At 42.2% G+C, this 22,981-nt stretch overlaps 1 protein-coding gene across 1 annotated transcript; it reads right to left on the reverse strand.

Annotated features, from left to right (window-relative positions):
* Nucleotides 1-734: 734 nt before the first annotated feature.
* LOC123093459 (probable mitochondrial adenine nucleotide transporter BTL3) lies at nucleotides 735-7,510 on the reverse strand. Its single transcript, XM_044515435.1, has 4 exons — nucleotides 6,803-7,510; nucleotides 2,261-2,564; nucleotides 1,706-2,173; nucleotides 735-1,132 (listed from the first exon to the last, which is right to left on the reverse strand). Exons 1-4 carry the CDS (start codon nucleotides 7,222-7,224, stop codon nucleotides 1,064-1,066), a joined length of 1,263 nt encoding a protein of 420 aa, XP_044371370.1. The 5' UTR covers nucleotides 7,225-7,510; the 3' UTR covers nucleotides 735-1,063.
* Nucleotides 7,511-22,981: the final 15,471 nt, after the last annotated feature.

Here is a 22,981-nt window from a genome sequence, read left to right on the forward strand (position 1 = left end):
CTAGTACGTACCATGAAGCAACTGGGCCGCACCAAAGCAGCTGACCGACGTCAAGAAGAACCGGGAGGTCGGCTGACCGTACCGTACTACAAGGCCGATTCCAGCACAGTGAGCAAAACACCGGAGCAGAACTAATTTCGCTGGCTGGGAAAGTTATTACCGTAATTAGATACTGAGAAACACAATGTTTTATTCCTTCGAAATGAAGCCATAATCAGAGTGTTACTCCCTCCCTAGCTAAATACAAGGCGTTTTTGCAGTTCAATTTAAACTGCAAAAGCGTCTTATACTTAGTTACGCAGGGAGTATTTGTTTTCTAAAGACCCTGAGCTTTTATATTTCATGGATATATACTGTAGAGCAGTTATGGCATTTGTCATGTGCAACGGGACAACTGCTATTACAAATTCATGGTTTCAGTTCATGTAGCCGTGATTTTCCTTTGCAACCGAGATAAACAAAAATTCCTACATTTTCCCTTTGTTCAATTCCTAGAACCAAAAGGGCCTAAACATTGTGTGCATCTTCACATAATAGACCAAATGGAAAATGGATCATCGAAATGGAGGTAAAATCATTAACAAGCAGTGAGCCAGTGCAAGTCTAAAGAAAGCAGGATATGCATGCATCCATACATCAAGCATTAAAATTTGAGGCCAACATCACTTCTCAAGAGCCTGTACCAAACAAAACCATTCCGGCTTGCAGACATGCATGCATCCATACATCAAGCATTAAAATTTGAAACCTTGTTAACTGAAATTTGAAGGCCAAATGTTTTCACTCGGGCACAAGCTCAATCTGGCTATAGATGAGCAAGAGAAAAGAGGCACGGGTGACCTCGCGCACAAGAATACTGTGACGCCAAGCTTCAAATGAATAATGCCTTGACCAAAATGAAGCTACATTCACAGCCTCTGAAGCTTTCGTGAAGTAAGCCTACCAGAAAAAAGAAAATGTGCTAGATGCACTGATAAATCGACGATTGCTTGCAACTTTTACCAAGGTAATGTCAGCTGAGCCACCTGAACTTGCTATGTTGGCACAAAGAATCAACTTGCACTCATTCCACTTTCAGGACTATCTTCATTAGCTCGTATACAAAATAGCTGATAGATGCCGATGGCAGAACCTGAAGAAGAGGAGAAAGATAATCAGTTACATCAGATAATCCAAAACAAAATTAGCATGTGAAGTTGAATACCACAGATACTAAGGTTAACAGATATATGTAGGTCTAAGTTACCCAATAACCTAGGCACACGTTAGGCTTGGTTACATCAGACAATCGGAAACAGAACTAGCATGCAAAGTTGAATGACCCAAATAGTCAGGATAACGAACATAGGCAGATCTAAGTTACTGAATAACCTAGGCACACGTTAGGCTTGGTTACACCAGACAATCCAAAACAAAACTAGCATGCAAAGTTGAATGACACAAATAGTCAGGATAACAAACATAGACAGATCTAAGTTACCGAATATCCTAGCCACACACTAGATTTGGTTGCCCCTTTCATAGGGAAATCAGAACCACTAGAATACCATTATCTATTAAATAATTTCACTGAGATCTGCTGACATTACATGGGAAACCATGAGCTAGGGCTCAAAGCTGATAACTAAATCCGAAATCAGATGGATGCATTGATAAAGCTAACCCTGAATGTGCAAATGGTTTTTTTTCTGGAAGAAACATGTACCTGTAACAAGCTGGGGATCAAGCCAACGTAGAGTGCTGGTACTCCACCTTTATCAACAATTTTTAGGCATGTTGCGAGTGCATTCATCTTTGTTGCTTTGACTTGCAACTGTAGCTGTCTCCTAACTACTTCAAAAGGGTATGTGGCTGCCTCAGCACAGCATCCAGCGATAGCCCCATAGAGTAAGGTCCTAACAGTGCCCAACTCAAGCTGATCTAATGCATTTGCCTCTTGACCTTGTTGTTTCATCATTGATATCCTCCTCTTTCCTTCGGGGGAATGCAGATAAGCCATCTTCAGTATGTCATACACCCCGTAGAATACAGCGCCAGAGGGTGCCATGCTAATAAGAGAAGGCACTAATCCCTTGTACAGTGAGAACAACCCTTCAGTCTGGATCATGTGGCGGGCAACACCAATAACCCCACCTAATGCTTCACCACCAGGAGCTACCATCTTTGTCCTAATCTGCAATCAACAGGTTAATCCAGACAGTACTTAGCAATTAATGATGGCACAAGAAAGTGAGATAATTCAGAACCCAAGAGAACATACCGTATCCATGGGTATACACATTATCGTTGCTGTAACACCAGCAGAAGCACCAGCAATAAATCTCTCAAGATTGGTTGTTTCTTCGTTACCAGACCATTTGAGAAGTTGCTTTCTGTAACTGTCATATGCATAGAAGTTCACCGCCTTGAATGGAGCAGTACGGAGGATATTGACCAAATTCCCTTTCCAAAAGCCTTTCAGCCCTTCCGTTGTTGCAATCGCTTGGATAAGCTCAAACAGATTCCTCTGCTCACCACGAACTATATACTCCAACTTTAGCCTTTCAAGAGGAGCAACAACTGTTCTACACGAGATATACAAATTAGGGAAGAAATATTCAATACTTAAAGCAGCAGAAATGGAAATACAGACTCACATATTAATTATCACAATCAAAATTCCATCCTGGACTACCCCCTGAAACTAGCCAGGAGGTGGTTTAGGGCATCTCCAACACTGATCCTCAAACCGGACAGGCGGACACCGTATCCGTCTGCAGACTGGTGGGGACCAGTCTGCGGACACTGACGCGGGAGCCGGCCATCCAAAATCCTATATCTTATATCTCCGCCTCTATAACTTTTAAAAAACGTCTTTCGCTAACCTTCCACCAAATAGCAGACTCAGCTAAATAGCCTTCCACCAAATCATATTACATGTTTGAAAAAACTTTGTGATGTAACTTTTTTGTTGGCAGAAGGCTAACTTCCGCCAAATCTAGTATGGTTAGCTATGTGATTAGTGGCTTTTTAGTAGCTTGCTTCCGCCATCCGCCAAAGTAATGAAATGTTTCACTAATCACTTTTAGCCTGCTTCCGCCATCCGCCAAATAGAATGGTAGCCTGCTTCCGGCTTTTAGCTAGCTACTTACTGTACGTGATTAGTAGCTTTTTTGCCATGGCCTACTAATCCCCTTGCCATTTGGCAAGAGAACACCTTTTGCCAAATGCATGGTCATTTTTAGACATGCTTCCGCCAAATGCTGCCTTTAAACATGCTAGCTTCCGCCAAATTAATTACTTAGCCAGCAGCGGCCTTCTGTCATCCGGGCAGAGAGAGGGCACATGGTGGCTTTTGATTGGCCAGAAGTATGTCCGGACTCCCGCAAAGCTCCCCCTGGTTTGGTTCCGGTTTGCAGGAAAACGGACGTCCGGACGCGTCGGCGGATCGATGAGGTACCGCATTGGACGGCAAACTGTGTCCATACAGGTCGGTCCGGAAGGATGCAGGCGGTTTGAGGGTCCGCTTTGGAGACGCCCTTAGTTTCAGGTTTGTCTTTATTTGCATTCATGTTTAAGTTTATACGTTCTAGGCTTCCAGCAGCATCAGAAAGTAACTGCGTACACATAATACATTGAAAGCGGGCAGAAAATAGCATCCCTAATTTGCAGGATTCCAAAAAAAAAAGAGGAACAGGGAACGTAAGGGTGTATTTTCTGTTAAGATAGAACAGTGACATAGTAGGCATGTCATATCAAGTAAATAGCTTGGAATGTAGTTTGTGGATGAAGGTCCAGATCTTTCTTGGAGGCTTGGAGCAGAACAAAATAGATGGCAGAGTCCAATTACACCAACTCACCAAGACAGACATCTAAAATAAGTAGCAAATACAGATAAATGCTCAAGAGAGGCCAGGGGCTATTAAAAGTTAGTACGATGATCTGTGTACATAGTAATGTGCAGTAGCATCGTTTAGCTATTGAATGAAGAGGCTTGAAGGACATTGTGCTGGGTGTGCTGGGGGTCGGAGCCAACATACCCCCATAACTACCACAATCCATCTCTATCAGGTCCTTGAGATTCTAAGAGACCATTTGCGCAAGGTCAGCCCACAGGGCAGAAAAGAGAAGTTACAGCTCTTCTATAAACTCAAGAACCTGATAGAAGTGGATTTTGGCAGCTAGAAGGGTAACCCAGAACAATATCCTTCAAGCCTCCTTAATCATTGTTCAATATCAAACAAATGCTACTACACAGTACTATGTACACAAGCTAACCGTATTAACTGCCAATGTGTTGCACCTAGAAGAAGCAATTCGACTGCTGTGAACCTAGTTTTCAACCGGATAAAAACCCATCTTAGAGGCAGAGGGGGGTCGGGCAGCGACGACTTGAAGCAGAACAGCAATAGGTGAAGGAGGCCACTAATTTGGGGGGAAAAGGATCTAGACTAGCAGGTCAAGGAAGATCATAGCAAAAGAGTATAGACCACTGACTTTGTTTACTCCTTATGCTTATAAAGAAGGCATTCCATCCTTCTAATAGGCAAGATAGATTTAATAACGAAAACAATAATTTCTAAATCCTACCTTCCATACGTGAAGCACCCCTGTGGTTAGCCTGATGCTGCTTCTTGTGTAGCCAGCTGGCCGTAACATAGCAGTACCTAACAAAGTAGCCGATGTTCTTTCTTTGTGGTAGCGCAATGATGCTGCTAGGGGCCAAGGCACACCGCCACAACAATCCACAGCGTTATGTGGGCAAGAGAAAGGCTAAACTATTGCCTCTGTTGTCTCTAGCTTCTGCTGTCACTACTGGTCAGCTCTATATTACATTGTGTTCTCGAGCTAAGTATATCTCCAAATTTAGTGAGCAATCAGCAACCCTAAATAGGAAATTCTAACAAATTCGTTTCGCTATATGTAATAGTGTATTTATCTCTGACATAATGTTCTCTTCAGCAAGTGGGCTGGCCAGGCCGTAAACTATGCTAATTGCTGAAGCCACAGCATTAATGAGCTCTGATTTGCTCCCTAAAAGCTGCAGAAACCACAAATTTTGAAATTTGTGTAGAATCACACACCGATTGCAATTCCATGCAGTCAACCTAGTAACATTGATCTTAACCTAAGTGATATTACCTTTCCTATTTCTAAGATCATGGCTCTATTTTGGCTGCCGTAAGAAATGGATGTAGTTTCCCCTGATAGATCAAACAAGACACAGCTCTTGCTGCCTCAACTTCAGGCTTACCTCATGCCTTTTGATGTAAAATTACTTCTTAACTGCATAGCTTGCATGCCCACAAAAACTTAGAATGTCCAAATGCTACTTATGACGTACTACCATCAGTTCTGTAAAGCTTGTCATTTCGAACATCGATAACGTCTATAAAGCACAATTTCGACCGCAAGTTTCTATTTCAGTATATTCATTAAACTGGCACTGTTATGAAAACACTTTTCAAGTGAAATCTACACAAAGGATCACGGTACTCAAAAGTTTCGGAAATTTGACTTCGCGTACACGTATGACCGAAAAGAACAAGTTATAGTTTCAAAAGTTTGACTTCACGTGCACGCATGACCCAAGACGACAAGTTTTAATGAAGTGGACAGTATAGCACTTGATTGTTTTTTTTCACCCATACGATCCAAAACAGGATCAGATTCCACTACCGTTATGATAACAGAACAAGAGAAAACCAGCATCCAGCGCAACAGAACAAACAACTAAACAGATCTTTTAATGAAGTGGACAGAACAGCAGTTAATTGTCGTGCCACAGAAGGCCAATTTGTTAGAGTCGGCTGCATCTAAAGGCCAATCGTCCAAGCACTCATAGCAATTGGCAAAACAATCTGAAATGACGTGATTCGCAACCAACTTATGTCATAGTCCATTTATCACAAAAACTAAGCGGTAGGAAAAATAAAAGGCTAAAATCCTAATAAAGGTAGTAGATGCTGCTTGCTAACAAACTTTCCAATCAATTTCATTCAATGGCAACCAGAACTCTCCAAGTACACCTGAACCTGAGCTTACAACACACAGCTTGGTTTAAACTCGTTAGTATCAGAAACGAATCTTTTGTTTCCCATGCTGTTGTAGGTCCAGGCTAGCTAGGGCCCCTAGGTCAGTTTGCTGAGGACGTTTTTTCTTCTTCTTCTTTTTTGGCTTCGTTGTTGGCGGGTGTTTGTAAATAGTGGTCTTTCGATCTATCTTGGAGATTTCTTAATAAAAAAAAAACAGGTTCCGGTAGACCAAAATTGAGATGCAAGGAGTCCGTAAAGAGAGATCTGAAGTACTGAATATCACCAAAGAAGTAGCCATTGATAGGGGTGCGTGGAAGTTAGCTATCCACGTGCCAGAACCATGACTTGGTTTCGAGATCTTATAGGTTTCAACTCTAGCCTACTTCACCTTGTTTGGGACTGACAAGCTATGTTGTTGTTGTTGCTGTTTGAAACATAACAGATTCCAGGCACGTTTGTGAAAATATAATTATCTGACACCCACGTTTTATGCCACTCCCGTGGTGTTAAAACGGAAGCGATGAACCTAACCGAAAGAGGATAGTCTGACATGCGATTCGAAGTCTCGTACCAGTGCGCTGCATTTGCCGATCCTATCAAGTTCAATTCATTTGACCAGAAAGGGAACGGCATTATAGGCTATAGCTATGGTATTTGGGACCAGTGTTCTGCTGCAAGTTTATTCGATTTAACTGCATCATAACTATGGTGTTTCTCAGCATACCCGAACAATGCACCTCGGAGTTTCAACAACCATACTTTGATAATGCTTGGGACTGTGGCGATACCTTGAGACCATGGCAGCGACGGCCCCAGACCAGAGATGCTTGGTGGTGTTCATGGCGCCGGCTCCAGAATGAGCCTCCTCCTCCGTCAGCTTCCCGTCGGCCTCCACCAGCACCACCCCCTCCGCGCCCCTCCCGGCGACCAGCCCCTCCGCCACCTCCACCCCTCCGCCCTTGTCGTCCCCGCCCGTGAGCAGCCCCACGGGGGCCGGCGCGAACTCCCTGCCCCCCTTGACCGACATCGTCATCGAGAGGAACCCCGGCGGCGCCCTCCCAGGCCGCCGCCGCGGCACGCCGAAGGAGGCCGAGCAGCCGGGCATGGCCGCGAGGAGCGCGCCGTGCGCCGCCGCGTCGCCGGCGTCGAGGAACAGCCCCGCCGCCGCCCCCTCGCCCGCGGCCGGCAGCCACATCTCCAGCCAAGACATGGCGGCGTGCCCAGGTCCGAAGACGCACGCAGGCGGATGCTACAGGCCGCTAGGGTTAGCGAGGCATCGGTTTTATCGACCGGGGCCTGAATCCACAAGAGCTGAAGGAAGGGAACAAAACCACCGATCAGCTCGGGGTGGGGTGCGGTGGCGAGGAAGTAGATGCGGGTTGGCGGCGGCGGCACGAGGAAAGGAAAGACCGGATTTTTATTCTTGTTCTTGAAATGCCTCCGGCTCCTGGCCTTGGGCTTGGATCTTGCCGCCCGGAGGCAGGAGAGGCCAAGGAGCGGCGAACGAGGCTGCACAAGGTGCGAATTTTTTGTCATTTGTAAATTTCTTGGATAACGTTTTCTGTAGAGTTTTTCTTGTTCCTCTTTTTTGTCCATTCGTTTACGTGGATGCTAGCACGGCGCAGGGACGATGGATCAAATGCCCACCCAAAAGGAGGCCGTATGTTGGGTTAATCGTGCACGTTTCAGATCGTGAAAAAACTGGTCATCTTTGCCTGCACGCTAGCCTTGGTGATGATGTAAACTAGTACTACTCCATCCGTTTCAAAATGTAAGACTTTTTCTTTCAAGAGATAATGTAAAACCATTTTTGGCAGTAGCATGGTTTTACACTATCACGAGGAATGGAGGGACTAACGGGGAACGTTGCATGGGAAACAAAATATTTCTTACGCTCACCAAAATCAATCTAGGAGATGAACATCTACGAGAGGAGAGATTGCATCTACATACCCTTTTAGATCGCTAAGCGGAAGCTAAAGAAACACAGTTGATGTATCGAACGTCTTCGCGATCCAATCACGATCCGTCCACGAACTCCTGATGAAGTGTCGAACGGACGGCACCTCCGCACGTACGGCTTGATGACGCCTTCACCTCCTCGATCCAGCGAGCGATGGTGAAGTAGTAGCTCGAGTTTCCGGCAGCACGACGGCGTGGCGGAGCAATCTCAGCAGAGCTTCGCTAATTAAGCAACGCAGAGAGAGAGGGAGGGCAACGTCGTGGCATAGATGGTGTGGTTGCCCTTCCTCTATCCCTCTATATATAAGGGGAAGGGAGGGGCAGGTGCGCCCTAGGTTTCCCCTTAGGTGGGGCGGCGGCCACCAAGGGAGGCGCCCTAGGGTTTGGGGGGCCTAGGAGCCTTGCCTCCCAAGCAAGGGGGCGCACCAAACCCTTGGCTGAGTGGGCTGGTGTGCCCCTTCCCTTGGCCATGAGGCCCCTCCAACACTTGTCGGGGGCTCCCGATACGTCTCCAACGTATCTATATTTTTTGCTTATTTCATGTTGTTATATTACCATTCTCGGATGTTGTACAATCATTTTATAGCAACTTTATATCATTTTTTGTGACTAACCTATTGACATAGCGCCCAATGCTAGGTGTTGTTTTTTGCTTGTTTTTACTCCGCAGAATATCCCTATCAAACGGAGTCCAAATGCAGCGGAACTTTTTGGAGATTTTGGACCAGAAGACAACTTGGGGGCCAAGGAAGGACCAGAGGGGAGGCCCGTGGGGACCACAAGACACCAGGGCACACCTAGGAGCCCAGGCGCCCTGGTGGATTGCGGGCCCACGGGGGTCTCATGCATCGCCTCTTCGCCCTATAAATTCCCAAATATTTCAGAAACCCTAGGGGGGTTGACCAAAAATAATTCCAGCCGCCACAAGTTCCAGAGCATGAGATCCAATCTAGAGCCCTATTCCGGCACTCTACCGGAGGGGAACACGATCACGGAGGGGTTCATCATCCTCATTGGTGCTTCTCCGATGATGCGTGAGTAGTTCACCACCTACGGGTCCGTAGGCAGTAGCTAGATGGCTTCTTCTCTCTTTTTGATTCTCAATACAATGGTCTTTTGGAGATCTATTTGATGTAATGATTTTTTGCGGCGTGTTTGTTGGGATCCGATGAAGTTCGAGTTTATGATCAGATCTATATCCATGAATATTATTTGAGTCTTCTTTGATCTATTATATGCATGATTATTTATAGCCTCGTATTTCTTCTCCGAATCTTTGGTTTAGTTAGGCCAACTAGATTGATTTTCTTGGCAATGGGAAGAGATGATTTGTGATGGGTTCGATCTTGCAGTGTCCTCTCCCAGTGACAGAAGGGGCAGCAAGGCACACATGTATCGTTGCTATTAAGGATAACAAGATGAGAGCTATTTCTACATAAATAGATCTTGTCTACATCATGTCATCGTTCTTATTGCATTACTGTGTTTATCCATGAACTTAATACACTAGATGCATGCTGGATAGCGGTCGATATGCGGAGTAATAGTACTAGATGCAGGCAGGAGTCAATCTACTAATCTTGGACATGATGCCGATATATTGATCATTGTCTTGGATGTCTTCATAATTATTTGTTCTTCCATCAATTGCCCAACAGTAATTTGTTTACCCACCGTGCGCTATTTCCTCGAGAGAAGCCACTAGTGAAATCTACGACCCCCGGGTCTATCTTTTATCATATTTGCTTTTTGACCTATTTTTGCCGCATTTGTTTTCAGATCTATTGTTCCAAACCCAAAAATACCTTGCTACACTTTTTATTTATTTATTTTATTTTGCGTTTTATCGAGATCTATTTACCCAATCTATCACAAATTTATCTATCTTTTTACCGAGAAGGGATTGACAACCCCTCTTACGGGTCGGGTTCCAAGTATTTATTCTTTGTGTGGAGGTACCATTTACATAGTGTTGCTTGGTTCTCCTATTGGATTGATACCTTGGTTTCACAACTGAGGGAAATACTTACTGTGGATGTGTTGCATCATCCCTTCCTCTTTGGGGAAGTACCGACGCAGTCTAGCCATGCCAAAGGAATTTATGGCGCCGTTGTCGCGGAGACATCATCAACATCTATCAGGTTCCTAATCACAGGTCTCATCTCCTTGCAATTTATATTATTTTTCATTTGCCTCTCGTTTTCATCTCCACCACTTCACAAAAAATTGACTTTTTATTCACCTTCTTTTTCATTCACCGTTTTCTTGCCAGATCTATCTTTTTTGCTTGCATTCTTGTTTGCATAATTCGATGTCTAAAGAAAATTCCAAATCGTGTGATTTTTCCAATACCAATAATAATGATTTTATTAGCACCCCGATTGCTCCTCCCGCCACTAGTGCGAAGTCTTGTGATATTAATGATGCTTTGCTGAATCTTGTGATGAAAGATCAATTTTCCGGTACTCCTAATGAGGATGTCGCATCCCATCTAAACATATTCGTAAAATTGTGTGATATGCAAAAGAAAAAGATGTGGACAATGATATTGTGAAATTGAAATTATTTCCTTTCTCTTTGAGGGATCATGCAAAAATTTGGTTTTCTTCTTTGCCTCGGAATAGTACTGATTCTTGGGATAAGTGCAAAGATGCTTTTATTACTAAGTATTTTCTGCCCACAAAAATTATTTCCCTCAGAACTTAGATCATGAATTTTAAGCAACTTGAGCATGAAGATGTTGCACAATCTTGGGAAAGAATGAAATTGATGCTAAGAAATTGTCCTACTCATGGTTTAAAACTTGGGATTTTTATTTCTGTGCCCCTGGTTCGTTAGTTGTACTCATTCATCCAAACGATTTTTTCTTTTGCTCACTTTTTCCCACTCCCTTGCCTGAAACCCTCATAACAGGTTACAACAGACGTTGACGTCGGGTCAATGCCTTTGACCGTTAACTCTGACGAGTGGGGCCGCGTAGGGCCGAGTCCACCTTTGACTGTTTACCTGTATAGTGGTTTCATATGCTGACCGTACAATGGTATTCGTATACGTGGGCACATGCAACTGACCACGGTCGTGGGGTAACACGTGTTCATTGGGCATGCCCGAAATGTCCCATCGTATAAAGAGGGTCAACCACTTCAATCGTCCCTACCATTTTCCCTCAAATCCCCTCCCTGCCGCATCGCCTTCCTTTCCCTCACTGGCGTCGTCTCGCTCTCCTCCACTGCCTCCACCGCACCATCTCGCTCTCCCCCACCGCATCCTCTTCCTCACCTTCATCGCCTCCATTTGTCCGATGGCCGAAGCTCATGGCGACGCTGGCACAGCGACCGGAGATGTGGTGGAGTTACAGGGCGCGGTGACCGCGAATGTCGGCGGCGTCCATGGTGGTGTAGGGGAACTTGCAACCACTGCAGATGTGAATAAGGAGGTGGCGGGCTCCGCCTCAGTGCTGCATAAGGTGACGGTGTCGAGCGGTGCAATCCATCCCGATACCCTCGATGCGCAGCCTGGCGAGGAGCAGGAGGTATTTGCACTTGCTTTAGGATATTAGCTTGTAGAGTTAGTTGCTCCCTAGTTGCATTCGTTAGATTGTGATTCATACGATAGTTCAGATGGTTAGAGTAGTTGGTTTGACGGATGGGCCGGGGTTTTCTATATTGGGGGGGATGGGGGTTTTTGTACTAGGGTTTGTTGGGTAAATTCGTTGCAAAAATGCTAGATAGATCTGTATGAGAGATAGGGATCTCTGTGCTTCAATGCTACACACATGTATGCTTATTAGATTTGTTTTTAATGCTCACAGATTGGGGTTTTAATGCTATAGACATGTATGCTTATTAGATTGGGTCCCTATTAGATTTGTTTTTGAATGCTGCTTAGATTGGGGTTTTGAATGTAATTTGCCCAAATGGAATCCATTGATTAAGAAGTTACTTTATTCATTAGTATATAAAATTTGTCCACAATATGTAGTTATATTAGCTCTGTTGTTCAACGTGTGTGCATGACAATGGAAAATGGAAATAGGATCATAGTATATTGAGAGTATATTAGCCCTATGATCAATGTGTCATGTGTGCAGATCTAAATTTTCAATTGGCTTTCGTAATTACTAGTGATGGATGTAATTGTATATTTAGGAGGATGATGGTTGGGGGGGGGGGGTAAAAAGAGGAAGTTGGCCAGTACGACCCTACTACGTCTTGAGGTTGTGTTGGTTTTCCTTGAAGAGGAAAGGGTGATGCAACAATAGTAGCATAAGTATTTTCCTCGGTTTTTGAGAACCAAGGTATCAATCCAGTAGGAGGCTCCTCAAAAGTCCCACGCACCTACACAAACAAACAAAGAACTCGCAACCAACGCAATAAAGGGGTTGTCAATCCCTTCACGGCCACTTGCAAAAGTGAGATTTGATAGAGATAATATGATAAGATAAATATATTTTTGGTATTTTATGATATAGATTGGAAAAGTAAAGATGCAAATAAAAGTAGATTGAAAGCTTATATAATAAAAGATAGACCCGGGGGCCATAGGTTTCACTAGTGGCTTCTCTCAAGATAGCATAAGTATTACGGTGGGTGAACAAATTACTGTCGAGCAATTGATAGAAAAGCGAATAATTATGAGATTATCTAGGCATGATCATGTATATAGGCATCACGTCCGTGACAAGTAGACCGACTCCTGCCTGCATCGACTACTATTACTCCACACATCAACCGCTATCCAGCATGCATCTAGAGTATTAAGTTCATAAAGAACAGAGTAACGCATTAAGAAAGATGACATGAGTAGAGGGATAAACTCATGCAATATGATATAAACCCCATATTTTTATCCTCGATGGCAACAATACAATACATGCCTTGCTGCCCCTGCTGTCACTGGGAAAGGACACCGCAAGAATGAACCCAAAGCTAAGCACTTCTCCCATTGCAAGAAAGATCAATCTAGTAGGCCAAACCAAATTGATAATTCAAAGAGACTTGCAAAGATAACTTAATCACACATAAAATAATTCAGAGGAGATTCAAATATTTCTCATAGATAAACTTGATCATAAACCCACAATTCATTGGATCTCGACAAACACACCGCAAAAAGAGTTACATTGAATAGATCTCCAAGAAGATAGAGGAGAACATGGTATTGAGATCCAAAAAGAGAGAAGAAGCCATCTAACTAATAACTATGGACCCGAACGTCTGTGGTAAACTACTCACAACTCATCGGAGGGGCTATGGTGTTGATGTAGAAGCCCTCCGTGGTCGATTCCCCCCTCCGGCGGAGCACCGGCGAAGGCTATAAGATGGGATCTCGCGGATACAGAAGGTTACGGCGGTGGAACTAGGTTTTTGTTGTCCCCTTGGATGTTCTCGGGTACGTGGATATATATAGGAGGAAGAAGTACGTCGGTGGACGCCCGAGGGGCCCACGAGATAGGGGGGCGCGCCTAGTAGGGAGGACGTATCAAGTCCTCTGGATCACGTTTGTTCCAAAAATCACGCTCCCGAAGGTTTCATTCCATTTGGACTCCGTTTGATATTCCTTTTCTTCGAAACACTGAAATAGGCAAAAAAATAGCAATACGGGCTGGGCCTCCGGTTAGTAGGTTAGTCCCAAAAATGATATAAATGTGTAAAATAAAGCCCATAACATCCAAAACGGGTAATATAATAGCATGGAACAATAAAAAATTATAGATACGTTGGAGACGTATCAAACATCCCCAAGCTTAATTCCTGCTCGTCCTCGACTAGGTAAATGATAAAAACAGAATTTTTGATGTGGAATGCTACCTAGCATAATTCTCAATGTAATTTTCTTTATTGTGGCATAAATGTTCAGATCCAAATGATTCAAAACAAAAGTTTATATTGACATAAGAAATAGTAATACTTCAAGCATACTAATCAAAGCAATCATGTCTTCTCAAAATAACATGGCTAAAGAAAGTTCATCCCTACAAAATCATATAGTTAGGCTATGCTTCATTTTCGTCACACAAAAATGCTCCCATCTTATACACCCTCGATGACCAGCCAAGCAATTGTTTCGTACTTAAATAATCTCAAACATTTTCAACTTTCACGCAATAAATGAGCGTGAGCCATGGATATAGCACTATGGGTGGAATAGAATATGATGATGGGGATTGTGTGGAGAAGACAAAAAAGGAGAAAGTCTCACATTGCCGAGGATAATCAACGGGCTATGGAGATGCCCATCAATTGATGTCAACATGAGGAGTAGGGATTGCCATGCAACGGATGCACTAGAGCTATAAATGTATGAAAGCTCAACAAAAGAAACTAGTAGGTGATGACCCACAAGTGTAGGGGATCTATCGTAGTCCTTTCAATAAGTAAGAGTGTCGAACCCAACGAGGAGCAGAAGGAAATGATAAGCGGTTTTCAGTAAGGTTTTCTCTGCAAGCACTGAAATTGTAGGTGATAGGTAGTTTTGTGATAAGATAAATAGTAACGAGTAACAAGTAAACAAAGTAAATAAAGTGCAGCAAGGTGGCCCAATCCTTTATGTAGCAAAGGATAAGCCTGGAGAATTTCTAATAATGAGAAAGGAGCTCCCGAGGACACATGGGAATTATCGTCAAGCTAGTTTTCATCACGTTCATATGATTCAAGTTTGGTACTTTGATAATTTGATATGTGGGTGGACCGGTGCTTGGGTACTGCCCTTACTTGGACAAGCATCCCACTTATGATTAACCCCTATTGCAAGCGTCCACAACTACAAAAGAAGTATTAAGGTAAACCTAACCACAACATTAAACATATGGATCCAAATCAGCCCCTAACGAAGCAACGCATAAACTAGGGTTTAAGCTTCTGTCACTCTAGCAACCCATCATCTACTTATTACTTGCCTATGCCTTCCTCTAGGCCCAAATAATGGTGAAGTGTCATGTAGTCGACGTTCACATAACACCACTAGAGGAAAAGACAACATACATCTCATCAAAATATCGAACGAATACCAAATTCACATGACTACTAATAGCAAGACTTCACCCATGTCCTCAGGAACAAACGTAACTAGTCACAAAGCATATTCATGTTCGTAATCAGAGGAGTGATAATATGCATTAAGGATCTGAACATATGATCTTCCACCAAGTAAACCAATTAGCATCAACTACAAGGAGTAATCAACACTACTAGCAACCCACATGTACCAATTTGTGGTTTTGATACAAGATTGGATACAAGAGATGAACTAGGGTTTTGAGAAGAGATGGTGCTGGTGAAGATGTTGATGGAGATTGACCCCCTCCCGATGAGAGGATCGTTGGTGATGATTTCCCCCTCCCGGAGGGAAGTGTCCCCGACAGAACAGCTCCACCGGAGCTCTAGATTGGTTCTGCTAAGGTTCCGCCTCGTGGCGGCGGAGTTTCGTCTCGTAAGCTTGCCCACAATTTTTTCCAGGGTAAAAGCCCTCATATAGCAGAAGATGGACACCGGAGGGCCACCAGGGGGCCCAGGCACCCTCCTGGACAGGATGTGGGCCCCCTGGTGTACTTCTTCTGCTCAATAATTCTTAATAAATCCAAAAATATGTTTCGTGGAGTTTCAGGACTTTTGGAGCAGTGCAGAATAGGTTTCCAATGTTTGCTCCTTTTCCAGCTAGAATTCCAGCTGCCGGCATCCCCCCTCTTCATGGTAAACCTTGTAAAATAAGAGAGAATAGCCATAAGTATTGAGATATAATGTGTAATAACAGCCCATAATGCAATAAATATTGATATAAAAGCATGATGCAAATGGACGTATCAACTCCCCCAAGCTTAGACCTCGCTTGTCCTCAAGCGGAAGCCGATATCGAAAAATATGTCCACATGTTTAGAGATAGAGGTGTCGATAAAAATAAAATACGGACATGAGGGCATCATGATCATTCTTGTAACAGCAACATATATAGATTTTATCATATGATTTCTTATGCTCAAGTAACAATCAATTCACAATGTCAAGTATGGTTCAAAAACTTCAATTGAGAACTAACAAACTATAATCTCAGTCATTGAAGCAATCGCAATTTATCATAATATCAGAAAGAGTCAACAATAGAGCTTTTCAGCAAGTTCACATACTCAACTATCTTGTAGTCTTCTACAATTGCTAACACTCACGCAATACTTGTGGTTATGGAGTTTCAGCCAGACACTGAGAAAGATAGGGGCTTATTGTGTTGCCTCCCAACGTATTCACCTTTAGGTGATGTCAACAATAATAGCCCATGCTAGCTTACATCCAATTGGATATATATATATATCATGATCTTTCAAACACAAAGAGATTGCCAAAGGATAAAATGAAAAAGGGAAAGGTGAGGATCACCTTGACTCAAGCATAAAGTAAAAACATAAAGTAGAAGATAGGCCCTTCGCAGAGGGAAGTAGAGGTTGTCATGCGCTTTTAGGGTTGGATACACAAAATCTTAATGCGAAAGAACGTCACTTTATATTGCCCCTTGTATGTGGACCTTTATTATGCAGTCCGTCGCTTTTATTACTTCCACAACAAGATCGTACAAAGCTTATTTTCTCCGCACTAATAAGTCATGCATATTTAGAGAGAAATTTTTATTTCTTGCACCGATGACAACTTACTTGAAGGATCTTACTCAATCCATAGGTAGGTATGGTGGACTCTCATGGCAAAAACCGGGTTTAAGGATATTTGGAAGCACAAGTAGTATCTCTACTTGGTGCAAGGAATTTGGCTAGCATGAGGGGGAAAGGCATATTAATTGCAATATGTGAACCTCTCTTTCCTTATCACTTCCTATTAATTGCAACGATGACCAAAACTACGTTTATCAACTCTCAACAATTTTTATGCCTCATACTTTCTATATGTGAAGTCATCACTCACCATAAGATCAATATGAACTCTTTAATTCTTTCTACTTCCTCAAGATCATAGCAACATAGCAAAGCCCTTGACTCAACACTAATCTTTATTATAGATGGCTCACGGACTCGATTACAAAAAGTGAACACAAAGCAAAACTTAAAACTACTTGATATCAAAAACTTCAATCTACTAGATCAAGATACTACTAAAAGGATCGAACTACATAAAATCGTAAAGATAGGAGTGTGATGGTGATACGATACCGGGGCACCTCCCCCAAGCTTGACAGTTGCCAAGGGGAGTGCCCATACCCATGTGATTATGTCCTCGAAGGTGGTGAAGTAGGAGTTGTTGATGATGTAGGCTTGTCGTCCATCTTCCAAGGCATAGGCTCACCATCATAGAAGGATGATCGAGTCTCCGGGATCCTTAAATCTACAGCCAAACTCATCCTCTTGAATCTATATTCATACTCATAGTTCTGGTTTTGCAGGTCATAGATCTGGGCTTGGAGGTGCTCGATCTTCTCTTGAAGCTTAAAGATGGTTTCCCCAACGACTTTGGCATCTAGCTTGTGGTTGTTGCTGAACTCCATGATCATCATCTGGTTGGCGTTGAGTCCATGCTCCACCAATCCTTGGCACTTGAAAACTTGCTGCTCCACGGCTTCGAGCTTTGTCTCCACGCTTCCGGTATGCCTTGGTCCCTCCACATCGCGGATGTGCAGCACCCCTCATGCATCTCAATGGTTTGAGGGTGTTGCAAAACCTCTGCGAGATAGGGGTTGATAACCCTCTCGAAAAACTTGTCCTTGGGAGCGCTTGGAGATGCCATGATGCTCTAGATCTAAAACAGAAACAGCTCGAAATGAAAACAGAGGATATTTGCGTGATACGGTGGTCAAAACCTTCGGGAGTATATATAATGAATTTTTACCGACCAAAATACGTAACGTGCAAGAAAACGGAGTCCGGGAGGCACACGAGGTGCCCACGAGACAGGGGGCGTGCCCAATAAGGGTGGGCGCGCCCTCCACTCTCGTGGGGGCCTCGTGTCCCTTTTGGACTACTTCTTTCTTCCTAAAGTTCTTAAATATTCCAAAACTGATAAAAATTGCCATTGGAGTTGTTTTGGAGTCGGTTTACTTACCGTACCACATACCTATTCCTTTTCGGAGTCTGAAACATTCTGGAAAGTGTCCCTTATGTATTCCTCCGGGGTTACGATTTCAATAATATTAGTTTCAACATTAATAGGATTACCTGAAATACAATGTTTAATTCTTTGACCGTTTACCACCCTCGGACTTGTGCCTTCGAAGTTGTTGATTTTTATGGCACCAGAATGATAGACTTCCTCGATAGCGTAGGGACCTTCCCATTTAGAGAGAAGCTTTCCTGCAAAAAATCTTAAGTGAGAGTTGAATAATAACACATAATATCCTACGTTAAACTCACGCTTTTGTATCATTTTATCATGCCAACGCTTGACTTTTTCTTTGAATAGCTTGGCATTCTCATAAGCTTGGGCTCTCCATTCATCAAGTGAGCTAATATCAAACAACCTCTTCTCACCGGCAAGTTTGAAGTCATAATTGAGCTCTTTAATAGCCCAATATGCTTTATGTTCAAGTTCAAGAGGTAAATGACATGCTTTTCCATAAACCATCTTATATGGAGACATACCCATAGGATTTTTGTATGCAGTTCTATAGGCCCATAACGCATCATCAAGTTTTTTGGACCAATTCTTTCTAGATCTATTCACAGTCTTTTGCAAAATTAATTTGAGCTCTCTATTGCTCAACTCTACTTGACCACTAGACTGCGGATGATAAGGAGATGTGATTCTATGATTGACATCATACTTAGCAAGCATCTTACGGAAAGCACCATGAATAAAATGTGAACCACCATCAGTCATAAGATATCTAGGGACTCCAAACCTCGGAAAAATAACTTCTTTAAGCATTTTAATAGAAGTGTTATGATCAGCACTACTAGATGGAATAGCTTCTACCCACTTAGTAATGTAATCAACAACGCAGACTAAGGCATAGCCTTGTGGTGGGAAGGGGCTGATGCCTTCCCACCCACCCAGGTTCAAGGCACGGTCCTTGCAATTTGGGTTTGTTGCACCAATTATACTGTAGGGGGTTCCCTTACAGTCTTTCTGTCAAAAAAATGTAATCAACAGCAACTAAAATATGTGTATAACCATTAGAGGCAGGAAAAGGTCCCATATAATCGAAGCCCCAAACATCAAACGGTTCAATAACAAGAGAATAGTTGATAGGCATTTCTTGACGTCTACTAATGTTACCTATTCTTTGACATCCATCACAAGATAAAACAAACTTACGAGCATCCTTGAAGAGAGTAGGCCAATAAAAGCCAGATTGTAGTACCTTGTGTGCAGTTCTATCTCCAGCGTGGTGTCCTCCATAGGATTCAGAGTGACACTTGCATAAGATCTGTTCCTGTTCATGCTCAGGCACACAACGTCTAATAACATCATCTACTCCTTCTTTATAAAGGTGTGGGTCATCCCAAAAGTAATGTCTCAAATCATAAAAGAACCTTTTCTTTTGCTGGTATGTGAAACTAGGAGGTATAAATTTAGCAACAATGTAATTAGCATAATCAGCATACCAGGGAGCAATACAAGAAGCATTAATGATCGCTAATTGTTCATCAGGAAAGCTATCATCAATAGGCAGTGGGTCATCAAGAACATTCTCTAACCTAGACAAGTTGTCTGCAATGGGGTTCTCAGCTCCCTTTCTATCAATAATATGCAAATCAAATTCTTGGAGTAGGAGAACCCATCTAATGAGTCTAGGCTTAGCGTCTTTCTTTTCCATAAGATATTTAATAGCAGCATGATCAGTGTGAATAGTAACTTTGGAATCAACAATATAAGGTCTAAACTTATCACATGCAAATACAACTGCTAAGAATTCTTTTTCAGTAGTTGCATAATTTCTTTGGGCAGTATCAAGAGTCTTACTAGCATACTGGATAAGATTTAATTTCTTATCAACTCTTTGCCCTAGAACAGCGCCTACAACATAATCACTAGCATCACACATAATTTCAAAAGGTAAATTTCAATCAGGTGGCTGAACAACAGGAGCAGTGATCAAAGCTTTCTTAAGTATTTCAAATGCTTCCACACAATCATCATCAAAGACAAAAGGAATATCTTTTTGTAACAAATTAGTCAGAGGCCTAGAGATTTTAGAAAAGTCCTTAATGAACCTCCTATAAAAACCAACATGACCAAGGAAACTTCGTATACCTTTTATGTCCTTGGGACATGGCATCTTTTCAATAGCATAAACTTTAGCTTTATCAACTTCAATACCTCTCTCGGAAATCTTGTGCCCTAAGACAATACCTTCATTAACCATAAAGTGACACTTTTCCCAATTAAGAACAAGACTAGTGTCTTCGCATCTCTGCAAAACTCGATCAACGTTGCTCAAACAATTATCAAAAGAGGATCCATAAACGGAGAAGTCATCCATGAATACCTCACAAATCTTTTCACAAAAATCAGAGAATATAGCCATCATGCATCTTTGAAAGGTAGCAGGTGCATTGCATAAACCAAAAGGCATACGTCTATACGCAAAAGTACCGAAAGGGCAAGTAAAAGTAGTTTTTGATTGATCTCTCCTGACACAGGTATTTGAGAGAAACCAGAATAACCATCTAGAAAGCAAAAATGTGTGTGTTTGGATAGTCTTTCTAGCATTTGATCAATAAAAGGTAAAGGGTAATGATCTTTCTTAGTAGCCTTATTTAATTTACGAAAATCAATTACCATCCTATAACCTGTAATAATTCTTTGCGAGATCAATTCATCTTTATCATTAGGAACTACAGTAATACCTCCCTTTTTAGGAACACAATGGACATGACTTACCCATTCACTATCAGCAACGGGATAAATTATACCTGCCTCAAGGAGCTTTAGTATCTCCTTTCTTACCACTTCTTTCATCTTGGGATTTAGTCGTCGTTGAGGATCTCTAACTGGTTTGGCATCCTCCTCCAATTTAATTTTGTGTTGGCATAACGTGGGACTAACGCCCTTAAGATCATCCAGAGTGTATCCAATAGCAGCCCGGTGCTTCTTCAGAGTTTTCAATAATATTTCTTCTTCTTGCTTTGAAAGGTTAGCAATAATAATAACAGGATATATTTTATTTTCATCAAGATAAGCATACTTAAGATTATCAGGTAAAGGTTTGAGTTCAAACACGGGATCACCCTTGGGTGGAGGAGGATCCCCAAGAAATTCAACGGGAAGATTATGTTTCAGCACAGGTTCCTGTTTAAGGAACACTTGATCTATTTCCCTTCTTTCCTTCATAAACATATCATTTCATGGTCTAGCAAATATAGTTCTAACGGATCAGTAGGAGGCCCAACAATGGAAGCAAGACCAATAATCTCATACTCACTAGGTGATTCTCTATCACGAGGTTGTCTATGAAACTTAGCAAAGTTAAACTCATGAGACATACCATCTAAGACAACGATGACAATATCTTTTTCACAATCAATCTTAGCACTAGCTGTATTCAAGAAGGGTCTACCAAAAATAATTGGACAGAAGGCATCTTGTGGGGAAGCAAGAACAAGAAAATCAGCAGGGTATTTAACTTTCCCACACAAAACTTCAACATCTCTAACAATCCCAACAGGTTTAATGGTATCCCTATTAGCAAGCTTAATAGTAACATCAATGTCTTCTAATTCAATGGGTGCGATGTCGTGCATAATTTCTTTATGTAAATCATATGGTATAGCACTAACACTAGCACTCATATCACATAAACCATGATAACAATGATCTCCTATTTTAACAGAAATAACAGGCATGCCTACGACAGGTCTATGTATCTTAGTATCTGGTCTAGCAATATTAGCAGTTTCATCACAGAAATAAATAACATGCCCATCTAAATCATCATCTAAGAGATCTTTAACCATAGCAATACTAGGTTCAACATTGATTTGCTTAGGAGGTGTATAAGTCCTAGTATTACTCTTACGAACAATAGTCGAAGTTTTAGCATGATCCTTTATCCTAACAGGAAATGGGGGTTTCTCAACATATGTAATAGGAACAATAGGATCACTATAGGTGATAGTCTTTTCTTCAACTGTAATAGGTGCAACTACTTTCACTTCAACAGGAGGATTATATTTATACCACTTCTCTTTAGGGAGATCAACATGAGTAGCAAAAGATTCACAGAAAGAAGCTACTATCTCAGAGTCAAGTCCATACTTAGCGCTAAATCCACGAAAAGCATCATTATCCATAAAAGATTTAACACAATCGAACTTAGGTGTCATACCTGACTCCTTACCATCATCAGAACCCAAATCTTCAGAGTTGCGTTTAATTCTTTCCAATAATTCCCATTTGAAATCAATAGTCTTTAGCATATAAGAACCAGCACATGAAGTATCGAGCAGGTTGCGATTATTAAGAGAAAGCCGAGCATAATTTTTTTGAATAATCATTTCCCGGGAGAGCTCATGATTGGGGCATGAATATAACATTGACTTAAGCCTCCCCCAAACTTGAGCGATGCTTTCTCCTTCGCGAGGCCAGAAATTATATATGTAATTACGATCACGATGAGCAAGATGCATAGGATAGAACTTGTGGTGAAATTCCAACTTCAATCGTTTATAATTCCAAGATCTCGTATCATCACATAGCCTATACCATGTCAATGCATCTCCCTTCAAATATAAAGAGAAGACCTTCCTTTTGACAACATCATCGGGAATACCTGCGAGCTTAAATAATCCACAAACTTCATCCACAAAGATAAGGTGTAAATCGGGATGCAATGTTCCGTCTCCTGTAAATGGATTAGCTAGCAACTTCTCTATCATACCCGAAGGAATCTCAAAGTAAATATTTTAATAAAGTTCAGTAGGTTGAGGAGAAACTATTTGCTCTTCTGGTCGGGGTGAAGATACCCCGAACAAGCCCCTCAAAGGATTAGTTTCCATAGTGACAAGTAACAGAAAATTTCAGCACACTATATAAATGTTTCCATACCAAGTTCCACTTACCAAAAGCGCT

The sequence above is a fragment of the Triticum aestivum genome, chromosome 4B (assembly GCF_018294505.1).
Source record: "Triticum aestivum cultivar Chinese Spring chromosome 4B, IWGSC CS RefSeq v2.1, whole genome shotgun sequence".
NCBI classification, from domain to species: domain Eukaryota; kingdom Viridiplantae; phylum Streptophyta; class Magnoliopsida; order Poales; family Poaceae; genus Triticum; species Triticum aestivum.